We start from the raw sequence: 12,052 nt of genomic DNA on the forward strand, positions 1-12,052 counted from the left end.
AAGAAACGAGCTGTATTTTATTAACAAGTATCAAATCTAGACAACATCTGGTAAAACTTTACAAATAAGATTTCAGTTAACATGAACAATGAAAAACAACATTTTTAAAATCAAACGTATTTGATATCATCAGTGTAAACTAACATTAAAAAACATTAAAATAAAGTCATGTTAACAAATGAGACCTTACTGTAAAGAGTTACTGACATCTGCATGTTACGAGTCAAAGTTCACAAACAATCGTGATTAAAATCTCTAGAATTATTCTCGGTACGCAGTGACTGTGTAAAGCAGAAGGTTTATGCGGCGCTTGCAGGGCAGGAATGAGGAAAGACGTGCGGGTGCGCGAACGCGGCGCTGAAGTCCAGAACGTCCGTCACGTGACCCTTGAACACCCGCAGGTTCCGCATGCAGCCGCGGAACGGCTCTCTGGTGCTGAGACAGTTCTGCTTCACGTCAGCTGTGAGACACAAACACACATGATCAACGTCATGACTGACCTCACCGCAGCCAATCACAGCTCACTGAACTGTCAGTACCTGGATGTCCGCCCACATAGATGGGGTTTTTGGTCTCGGCGGAGGTGGATGAAGAGTACGGGTTCTCCGCGGTCACCGTCACGCCGTCGACGGTCAGACTCAAGCTGTGCTTCTGCTTCTTGGCCACCAGGGTGCGCCAGCGGCCGTCACACATGGACACGCCGCTCCTGCTGCTCGCCGTGATCCGGCCCGCGCCGTTATTAACGTTAAACACCACCTGCGACGGGTCAGAGCGTCAGTAACGGTCAGTGCCGCATAGTCAGGGGAAATCTAACGGTACCGACCTGTCCGTTAAGCAGCTCCAGGCCGATGGCGTCCACCTTAGTGCTGCTGATTCCCAACAGAACCCCGTCCGGCGCCGTGGAGCGGAAGTCCAGACTCACCGTGACGTCCGAGCCCACGTTATAACCCTCCTTCACTGCAGGAACAGAGGCGGGTCAGCATTAACACAAGCCAAAATACTGATATAAAAAGATGCTGAAATTATGACATGGAATTTAAATGATAGTAAATAAATTGATAAAAAGTCAAAATTGACAGAAGTTGAAATTATGACAAAAAGTCAATTATAAAAAAAGTAAAAAATGACAAAAAGTTGAAATTATGATAAAAAGTCCAAATTGACAAAAAGTTGAAATTATGACAGTCAATTTATAAAAATTCAAATTGAAATTAAATTGAAATTATGACGGTCAATTATAAAAAAGTCAAAAATTACAAAACGTTGAAACTGACAAAAACTCTATTATAAAGTCAAAACTGACAAAAAGTTGAAATTGAGTCAATTGATAAAAATTCAAAATTGACAAAGTTGAAATTACAAAATGTTGAAATTATGACAAAAAGTCAATTATAAAAAAGTAAAAATTGACAAAACGTTGAAATTACAAAACGCTGAAATTATGACAAATGTTAATTATGACAGTAAATTATGATAAAGTCAAAATTGACAAAAAGTTGAAATTATGACAGTCAATTGATAAATTCAAAATTGACAAAAAGTTGAAATTATGGCAAAAAGTAAATTATGACGACATTCAAAATTGACATACAAATACTACAAAACGATATGACAAAAAAGTTGAAATTAAGACAGTCAATTATGATAGTCAAAATTGACAAAGCTGAAATAATGAGTCATAATTATGACAAAGATAAAAGTACGACATAAGTAAATGATAATTATAATTATGACAAAAAAAGACAAAAAGTTGATGTGAAAAAGTCAATTATGACAAAAGACAAATTTAAAAAAAGGGAATGAGAAAAAAAAAAAAAAAAAAAAAAAAAAAAAATCGAAAAAAATTGAAATTATGAAAAAAAGAAGTATAAGAAAAGTTGAAATTATGACAGTCATTCATAAGAGATAAAAATTCATAATGACAAAAGACAAAATTATGACAGTCATGATGGCATAAAAAGTAATAAAGATGACTAAGTATGTCATAATTTTGAGTCTTTAATCTTATAATGACGTTTTATGCCATAATTATGATAAGATTAGAAGCATGATGTGGCAGAAATGGGCTTCCACAGTTACGCATGCGTTATATATGTTGTTGAAATGAAAGAGTGATGTCCCATATCTCTGCCGTCAGTCAGTGTGTGTGTGTGTGTGTGATGTCAGTGTTAAACAGGAAGGCCGCTCACTGAAAGCTGCGTATCCGCTGCCGTTGAAGAAGGTGCCGTCCTGAGCGCTGCTGAAGCAGGAGCCCGTCCCATGAGCCCCCAGCGGACTGTTGAGGTTCATCGGGACGCCGTTGAGCGTCACGTCCTGCAGACACGCCGCCAGACTGTGGGTCACCTGAGGAACAAAACACAGTCCTGTTATCACTGCAAATGAGTTCACATGAAATCATCTCAGACTGAAAAACATCCGTTACGTTTCCGATTCTCTTGGCTGTATATGTGGCAGGAAGTCCGCCGAGGTACAGCTTCCCCTCCACGTCTAGCGTGTGTCCTTTAGTGGCGATGCGGTCGGACTCGCTCCCGTCTACACTGACCATCACAGACTTCTTACCGAACTCGGCCTTCACCTGCAAACAGAAAATATTTCATTTATTTCTATCAATTTCCAAACGTAGATCTTTCTGCCCGTTATCTGAGGCGGCTGGAGCAGAACTCACGGTGTGCCAGAGGCCGTCACTGATGGCGGCGGGCAGCGTGGCGCTGGCGGGTCCTCTGCCCAGGTCACATGACAGCAGCAGACGGCCAGCCTGCAGCTGCAGAACAGCGTAATCCTGCTGGTTGGCGTTGGCCATGTAGAACAGAAGGCCGCTGTGAGCGAACGTCCGCACGGACAGCTTCACCGCGAAACTGAGACGACAAACACACAATCACACGTTACAGAGCGCCTGCGTCACTGTCAGCTGTGAAGTCATGCACATAAAATACATATACAAATAAACACCATATATTAGTGCGCAAAAGTCATGAAAATTGACATCTTCACCCTTTATTCAAATATTATTGAAGATTTTGATTGTTTTATTTGTGATAATAATGCAATGAAACATGACAAATTGTGCTACATAAAACAAATTATGAACATGCAAAAACAAGAGAGATCCAACGAAATACTAATAACTGAACAAGTTGTAGTCAATGTTTCTTTTTCCTGTCAGCTTCATGTTTTTCTCTGCATTTTTTTGCATAAAATAAAATAAAACCTGTAGCTGTAGTTTGCCTTTTTTGCCAAATAATTCTGTCAGATAAACACCTTCACCAAGTTTAGTGTTTGTTCTTCGATCATGAGGAAAATATTTTATATTAATATAATATATATATATATATACATATACATATATATATGTGTGTGTGTGTGTGTGTAACACACATAATTATTTTTTTATTATTTAGAAATATCAAAATATATAAACATATATCAACAGTGCATATATTTTATTAAATATAAATATTAAAAAAAATATGAATTTAAAATAATATTAAAATTAGTGATAAGTATTATATATAATTTCTTTTATTCATAAATATTAAAATATATAAACATATATTTTAATAAAATATATAATGTTGATATATTTTATTAGTTATATATTTTAAATAAATAATTACATATATAAACATTATATTTATATATAATAAATAAATAAATATAATAAAAAATCTAAACTATTTAAAATAATATTAAAATAAATAATAAGTATATATATATATATATATATATATATATATATATATATATATATATATATATATATATATATATATATGTTTTAATATTTATATTTAAAATATTCTTTTATTAATAAACTGTTTTTCTTTTTTCTTATATTTTTGCTCATAATAATGTGTCTGTAAAGGTTATTTTATTGTTGAATTTGTAATATAAAAGTTTTTTTGTGCTTTCAAGAGTGGCCAGGTACACACGTGTCCAATCACTGTGTATATTAATGTTTATTGTGATGCTCTTCCATCATAAGCACATTAATATGTGATTTTTGCTTTTATTTTTTAGCGAATGAAGGACTGATATCTGTAACAGCACGAGAGAATGATGGTTAATGTGATCGAGTCTGTTTGATTCGTTTACCTGGTTCTGACAGTCTTATTCTTGAAGCCCATGATCATGTGACTGTGTCGGGACAGTCCGAACAGGTGGGATTCTGGGATGCTGTCTGTTTGGTCCGCGGCCGCACACTGAGGAAGTGAAGTTCAGTTGTTCACAATACATATTGTTTCAGACAATGCTTGTTTCAGTGTGACCATGTGACCATATAAGGGTGTGAGACAGAGACAGGTATGACATTCTTATGATGTTACAGATGTGAGTAACATGTTCTGTGTTTACAGAAACTATCTGAAGAATGTCACATGTGTGACACAGGGGTCAAACACACCTGTCATAATGAGTCGCAATAAAATATTTAGGTTCTAAAACAATAAAATACATGCAATAAAATAAAATCCATAGGATTGAGACTGAGCTTTCAAATGACATTGATGAAGTTTCTCTGTTGACGCACACACTGATATAGTTATCATGCCTTTCATAACCCAAATGTGTCTTCATGTTGTTGCAGGTGATGTTTGAATCTAAATATATTTGTTATAAAAACGCTGCACTAAATATTTATAAACATTTACACATTCCCGATCGCATCTGCAGGTGTGTTTCAGATTGAACGTGTGTGTGACTCACGCTGGTGCTGCCCGGTGTGAGCGCGCTCAGCTCCGCTGCGGGCGACAGGGGTTGTGCGGAGGGGTCAGAGGTCGGCTCCACCTCCACGTCGTCAGGTAGAAGCACACGTTTGGGTCTCTCCTCCAGTAAACAGCTGTCCATGTCCACGTCCTCGTAGTGCAGCGCGCCGGACAGATCCAACAACCTGCATTAGACCTTCTCATTCAGTCTCTGCAGCTGATTATATTTCATTATATAATATAAATATATAAATGTTAGTACCATTGAGATACTAATACATGAAATCAGTTTTTTTATATTTTATGTGTGATCTGTGGATGTGTGTCACTCACATGCCGTCCACTGCCGTGTTCCTGATGCAGCCGTAGAAGGAGCCGGCAGATCCCGGCACAGCAGCGCCCTCTCCTGGAGGAACGCCGCCGATGAAGAGCCGGCCCAGCGCCAGAGCTCTATCAGCAGACGAGCCCAGCTTCACCGCCACCTGGTTCTGCTCGTCCACAAACACTGAGATGGACCTGAAGCACAAACATGGAGATGAAGAAACTAAACTCAAGCGTGTTCTCACTGGAAACATTCTGCTACACACCGTTTGTTCCTCTGCAGGACGAGCGAATGCTCCTGTCCGTCACTGAAGGAGCCGTTTTGTGATTTGACGACGGCTTTGTGCACGGCCCCGCCCTCTGCCACGGCCACATGGACCTCCACCGCTCCGGACACGAGCATCACGAGCAGGAACGACTGAGAGCAGAGCGACAGGTAAACACACACGCACCACCTGACACGTGTACAGACACACTGATGATCGCGTCCTGACCTGTGACGTCTGTCTGCGCGAGCGGCCCGCGGCCACGCTGAATCCCGCCAGGATGACGCCGCCGTCCCGTCTGCTGGAGAAGGTGGTCATGATCTCCGTGTGGGAACCCAAGAGGACAGCGGGCATCTCCAGAAACCCGCTGCCGAACACGGACACGCTGCGGATGGGCTGGAAACACACAGGAACATGAACATTCATCTGCCTTTACAAACACTACAAATCCAAAGAAGAAATATTCATTCTGGGGGATAATCATCACTTTTGTGTTTGTATTATAAGAGTGTAGAAAATGAACGTGGGTCAAAGAATATAATAATCACAGGAGTTTAAAATAATCTTTAGCAATAATAAATAATAATAAATTCTAAAAATTATAATATATATAGTAATAATATTTTCTATTGATTATAATATTTAGTTTTAGATAAAAAAAAGAATGAATGTCAAAGAATATAATAATTAAGGGAGTTTAAAATAATCTTCAGTAATAATATATATTTATTTAATACATTATGAATATCAATATACAATTATTAAAGAAATAATATGTTCTATTGATTATAATATTTATAAAAATTAAAAGTTTCAGATAAGGAAAATGGGGGGGCGTTGAAGTGAGCGGTCAAAGAAATTATAAATTATAATTATAATAATACTATAATATAAAAAATATTATAAAATGTATTGATTATAATATTTTAATAATTCAGAGTTTTAGATACAGAAAATGAAAGGTCACAGTATAAAATAATTGAGTTTAAAATAATCTTTAGTAATAATAAATATTTATATAACATATTCAAAATATGAATATAAAATTATAGTAATAATATTTTCTATTGATTATAATATTTATAATAATAAAATAATATTATAATATATATATAATCTGTAATAATTTAGTTTCCGATAAGAAAAAATAAAAGGGGTGGTCAAAGAATAAAATAATTAAGGGAATTTAAAAATAATCTTTAGTAATAATAAACAAATAAATAATAATATAATAATTAATATAATGTATTATATCATTATAGTAATTTTTAAAGTAAAACACACACAAAAAAGAAAATAAAAGTGGTGGTCAAAGAATATAATAATTAAGAGTCTTTAAAAATTATCTTTGGTAATAATAAATACAAAAAAAAATATGAATATAATTTAATATAAATATTTATATAATATATTATCTTACTATAGCAATTATTATAGTAATATTGTAGTAGTTATTAATATTATTTCAATCGTTTTTAAATATTTTTTTATAATTTTTAAAATGATTTTATTTAATGTATTATTTCAATGAAGTGGGATGGAAAAATACTGTACTTTAAAATATTTTGAATTACTTTTTTATTTTCTTTTGCATTTTCTATTTTCACTTTAATTTCAGCATTTTTTTTTAAATATGTCTATTTTGTCTAGTTTTTGTTAATATTTATTTCAGTTTTAGTTATTTTAGTTCAAGTTAAACTAAATAAAAATAAAAAATAAAAAAGCTGAAATAATATATATATATATTTTTTTTTTTTCAGTTAACGTTTATGTTATTTCAAGTATTTTTTTTTTATGTTTTAACCCTGTGATTCTGTACCTTGAGGACGCAGCCTTTCTTCACTCCATACGCCTCTCTGAGCAGGTCGAAGTTTGTGCGAGCGATTTCAACGTTCTTCATACAGCCGACAAAAGAGCGAGCGACAACCTGCCTCCTGCGAAGATCCAGCACATCAACCATGCATTTAAAGACAAAAAAGGAAGTATTTAAACAAAGCGATGAAGCCTTGAGACGCCGGTCTCACCTGATTGGTCGAGAGGCTGGCAATCCACCGATGTAAATGGGGTCGAGGTCAGAGCGATTGAGGTCAGAGGCCGAACCCGGTGACTCCGCCTCCATGACCTCTCTCTCGGACGGGTTATCAGCGGCCATCACTGATAAATGGCCTGCGGACAGAACAGATGTCACCTCCTGTTAACAAACCCTTCAACAACTAACCATAAGAATCGAGAATAAAAACACACCTTTGCGCTTGTTCCTCTGCAGGGCGATTCTGTACCAGGTGCCCGTGTTGTACGTTCTGCTAGAGGTCAGGGTGAGCACGCCGGAGCCCAGTTCAAAGGTCAGGTGAACCTTCCCTTCCACCAGCTCGATGGACAGGAAGTCTCTCTGTAAGTACAGAAGACAAGCGTGAGGGATCTGCACACATGGATCAGTGAGGATCACGAGCGCTAGCGGGAACGTACCGTGCCGTTGGAGGCCAGATACAGCAGCAGGCCGTTCGGAGACAGAGTTTTGAAGAACATGATGACGCTGGTGGACATGGAGCGAAGAGACTTCTCTACCACAGAGAACCCGCTGCCGTCGAAGTGGAACGAGGTGTCTTCTGTGCGCAGACTGATGAAACAGAGGAAAGAAGAGCGTCAAAAACACACCTGAAGACCCGAGTGAAGGAAGTCTAGATGACGTGTGGAGTCAAACGACCGTCTGTTCTGAATGTCATTGATGTGTTTTTGAGACAGATGAAGGGCTTTCACCTCATGAAGCAGCCGCCACACTCGCCCTGCCGCTCCGCGTAGTTCCATAATCCGATGTTGTTCTCGTTGAGCGAAGCTTCGCCCATGCAGCCCTTGAAATGAGTCATTTTCACCGCTGGGGATTTCTGGGAGAAATGCAACAAATGTTAAAGGGGTCATGACATGACAAAAACAGATTTTTTTTCTTTGTAAAAAATACTAAACTTTGACAAAAAGTAGCTTTTATTGTCATAATTGTGATTTCATAAGTATTTTCAGTGGATTCATATCTAAATATTGTGTAAAGATTCTTTCAGTCAGTCAAACAGCAAATAGTGGAGCTCTGCTGCCATCTACTGGATAAAGTGATCATTTTTTACTTTTAAAACTGCATTTTCCAAAAGATGGGCAAAAATCTCACACTAAACCATGTCAAATTATCCATGTGATCCCCATGAATGAAAGCTAGAAATTTGGGTCTTTTATAAAGTGAATTTTACATAAAAAGCTGTTTTTGTATAAAAACCTATTTAATTTTTTATTTATTTATTTATATATATTTTTTTTTTTTGCTGAGCGACACACAAAAGGAAAATAACTCCAAAACTGAAGCAAGGAGAGTCAAAAGGTAGGTATCATTTGATAGAACACTTTTCTATCAAATATCACTTTTCAAATGCAATTACATTACGTTCGGACATTTTCATGCTGAGAAACTGCTGATAAAATACAAAAAAAATATTTTTTTTAAAATAATTTTTCTTTTTTTATTTGACAAGGAATAACTCAGGAAGGCAATAAGATCTGAGAAAAAAATCTTTTTTGGTGATGCTCTCCTACATGTGAGCTGCATCTGGTTCAAATTTTGTGGTGATAGCATAAAGTTTAGTTTAATAAATTGTTATTAATTTTTTCCCACGGGCTTCTCAGCACTCGTTAGGAGTTTTTCAAAATGGTTAAATGCATTAAAAAGAGGAGATTCTAAGCTTTAAGATGATACTATTTTGTGTTATTCTACATTGGAAAATGAACATGGATGTGTCCGGGATCATTTGATACACACTGCATCTCTCACATGTTTTTAGCCAAGTATGTTAAATCATTCCGCGAGTAAACGCAATATATTATATTAATTTTAATTGTGAGAATCTTCAAATAATGATGTGCCATTTTCTATGATCTGTGATCATTTTCTATGATCATTTTTCATGAAGTTAAGAGAACGTGAAATATACATATTTGTATTCAGTTAGCGGCTGTGCTGTTAGACTCATTAGAGGGTGAAAACAACACAACAGAAGCATGTTGGAGGCTTGATATGAACGTGTAAAGTCTCTGGTTTTGTATGCAAAAAGAATTTTTGTGCGATCTATATGGGTCCGTTTTTTATTAGCTCTTAAACAGAGACACGCAAATGGGAGCTCCGGTATTAAAGGGGTCATGACATGGATTGTTTAATGATTTTAATGTTCATTGATGATCAGTTACAGTGTTAATAAAGTGTTTTGCACAAAATAAATAATATATGTGTGTGTGTGAATGTGTGTGAGAGTGAGAGTGTGTGTGTGTGTGAAAAGCTTGTTTTCATCCCTCATTCTGACTGTCTGAACTGCTCAGGTTTGATCTGAACTCTGAGGATGTTGGTCTCACCTTCACCTGACCGCCGAGTCCTCCGACAAACACCCAGGTGGATCTGCTGACGTCCATGACGGTGGAGGAGCCGGACGCTGTGGTCTTCACGGCGGGCAGCGGCTCAGAGTCCGTCTGCTGAACGGTCAGGGTGCCGTGTCTCCCAAACCTGCGTCAACATGACAGACGTCAGCGTTTATCATTCAAAGAGAAGAAGTGAACGTGACATCAGCACCGAGAGTCACGCACCGCGTCGCATTGATCCTGTGCCACTTGTCGTTGTTGATCTGAACGTTGGGATACTCCAGTTTGGTGTGTCCAGAGCCAGTATCCCATAGGAAAGACACCTTCCCATGACGCATTTCCAAAGCCATGAAATCCTCCTGATGTGAATTTAAACAGAGACTTTAAACACTGAAATATTCTGCGGGAATAAAAAACAACTCTGAAGCCATTTTTATCAGTTGCGATGTTGGCGTAAAGTAACACAAAATCATCCAAATGTCGTGCAAAAGCAATAAATACACAGAGATTCATATGTAGCCATTTTCCCATACTAAAATGACACTGTTGATCATGTGACGTACGCTGGCGCTGCTGCCCATGTAGAAGAGCAGGTTGTCGGGTTCAGTGGTCTTCATGGTCAGCGTGAGGGTGTTGAAGTTACTGGACGTCACCTCCGGTCTGTACGCTCGGACACAATCCCGGTCGGCCGAAACGGCCACTTTAATCTACAGAGATCAGAGCGTGAGCATTTGCAAAGCTGTGTGTGATTTTGAGAGGTCACATGACGCGAGACTCACCGAAGCTGCCTGTTTGCGGGCCTGATTGATCAGCTCTCTGATTTCGGACAGGTTTCTGCTCAGGTTCTCTCCCAGCGTCTGCAGAGGCTTCAGACGGTCGAACAGCCGCTCGGCCTTCAGATGAGCCTCGTTCAGAGTGGATTTGGCTGCGTTGGCTGAGGGGCGAGATGGAGACGCTCATGAGACGCTCGTGACACGCTCGTGACACGCACACGAGAGAGAGAGAGTCCACTGAAATCACTCACCGGTCTCCTCGGAGTCTCTGACCAGCTGGTTGGCGCTCCGGCTGCTGGTGTTAACCGCGCCGACGACAGACAAAGACTCGTCCAGCTTCATCCGATAATCCTGCAAACGTTCCAGCGCTTTCTGTAAAGACGCATTCGCCGCTTCCGCCTGCTGCTTCGCCTCGAGAATCGCATCTCTGCTGCCTGAGAGACGGAAAACAGGAAACGTTCTCTCAAAGTTCTTCCAGTAACATTAATAGAACGTTTGTTCAAAGTTATCTGGTCTTTAATAATGTTCTCTAAATGTTTGCACAAAAACATTATTTATACTTCGTTTATGGAACGTTCTTTAAATGTTACTACTTGTTTCAGAAAAGTAACATTCCATAATATTTGAAGAATGATCACATGGAATGTTCCTTTAACGTTCACATAACCAAGAAAAAACATTTTTAAAACATTCTTAAATAACGTTGGCAAAACGTTCTTTGAGTATGTTTTTGTTAGCTGGGATCACAGACAGAAGAATGCATTGGTTGATCTTTTGAACGTACCGTTGGGAAGGTTTCTCAGGATGCTGAGGGCTTCTGGGAGCAGTTGAGTGAAGTTCTGAACATTCGCTCTAACTAGACTCAACCTGCTGGTAACTTCACTGACGTTAAACACCAGCCCTGAAACACACGGACAGAAACACGAATATATCAGTGAGAGTCGACAGCTTTGCTCTACAGACATCTGTTCATGTGTACAGTCGTTATGTACATGTTCAGATAAACTAGCGCATGTTGTTGTGTCTTTTCTTTATGTCATCTAGTTCTGTCATTTATGGAAGACTGTGAGCCAAAAAAAGTGTTCTACATCATTAACTAAAACCATAAAAAACATTTTTGTTACTTGAATTAAAATGAAATAAAATATGAAAAACAAATTTATTTCAGCTAGTTGCAAAGGCATCATTTTCTTTTAGTTTAAGTAGTAAAATAACTAAAACTGAAATAAAATTTATAAAAACTATATATAGAGACATTTAATAAAAAAAAAGACAAAAACACTAAAAATATTAATAAAAACTATAATAGTATATCAATGACATCACAAGTTACTTTACTAGTTACTTTTTACTAGGAAAAGTAATCTGATTACATAACAGATTACTTTTAAATTTACAAATAAAAACATCTAAGTTACTTTTTCAAATAAATAAGTTGTGAGAGGGCTTTTACATTTTATTTTATTACATTTACATTTTTATTTTTTAGATTTCTTAGTTTTTGTCATTTTTATTAATTTTTGTTTTATTATAAATGTCTATATAGCTTTTATTATTTTAGTTAATTTATTTAGTGTTAGTTATTTTAGTACTTCGACTTTAC

At 37.3% G+C, this 12,052-nt stretch overlaps 1 protein-coding gene across 1 annotated transcript in view; it reads right to left on the reverse strand.

Moving 5' to 3' along the window:
• Positions 1–215: 215 nt before the first annotated feature.
• The window catches only part of lama1 (laminin, alpha 1), a 45,558-nt gene continuing 33,721 nt past the window's right edge, over positions 216–12,052 (reverse strand). Inside the window, exons 43-64 of the mRNA XM_067377689.1 lie at positions 11,234–11,350; positions 10,701–10,883; positions 10,456–10,610; positions 10,240–10,383; positions 9,902–10,035; positions 9,674–9,821; positions 8,045–8,169; positions 7,754–7,904; positions 7,532–7,676; positions 7,312–7,453; positions 7,107–7,221; positions 5,516–5,683; positions 5,288–5,439; positions 5,034–5,216; positions 4,702–4,885; positions 4,093–4,199; positions 2,666–2,855; positions 2,423–2,575; positions 2,190–2,343; positions 824–957; positions 540–756; positions 216–460 (exon numbers count right to left, since the gene is read on the reverse strand). Coding sequence (XP_067233790.1) covers positions 300–460; positions 540–756; positions 824–957; positions 2,190–2,343; positions 2,423–2,575; positions 2,666–2,855; positions 4,093–4,199; positions 4,702–4,885; positions 5,034–5,216; positions 5,288–5,439; positions 5,516–5,683; positions 7,107–7,221; positions 7,312–7,453; positions 7,532–7,676; positions 7,754–7,904; positions 8,045–8,169; positions 9,674–9,821; positions 9,902–10,035; positions 10,240–10,383; positions 10,456–10,610; positions 10,701–10,883; positions 11,234–11,350 — 3,362 coding nt within the window. The 3' untranslated portion in view covers positions 216–299. The remainder of the gene's footprint in view (positions 461–539; positions 757–823; positions 958–2,189; positions 2,344–2,422; positions 2,576–2,665; positions 2,856–4,092; positions 4,200–4,701; positions 4,886–5,033; positions 5,217–5,287; positions 5,440–5,515; positions 5,684–7,106; positions 7,222–7,311; positions 7,454–7,531; positions 7,677–7,753; positions 7,905–8,044; positions 8,170–9,673; positions 9,822–9,901; positions 10,036–10,239; positions 10,384–10,455; positions 10,611–10,700; positions 10,884–11,233; positions 11,351–12,052) is intronic.

The sequence above is a fragment of the Chanodichthys erythropterus genome, chromosome 23 (assembly GCF_024489055.1).
Source record: "Chanodichthys erythropterus isolate Z2021 chromosome 23, ASM2448905v1, whole genome shotgun sequence".
NCBI lineage: Eukaryota > Metazoa > Chordata > Actinopteri > Cypriniformes > Xenocyprididae > Chanodichthys > Chanodichthys erythropterus.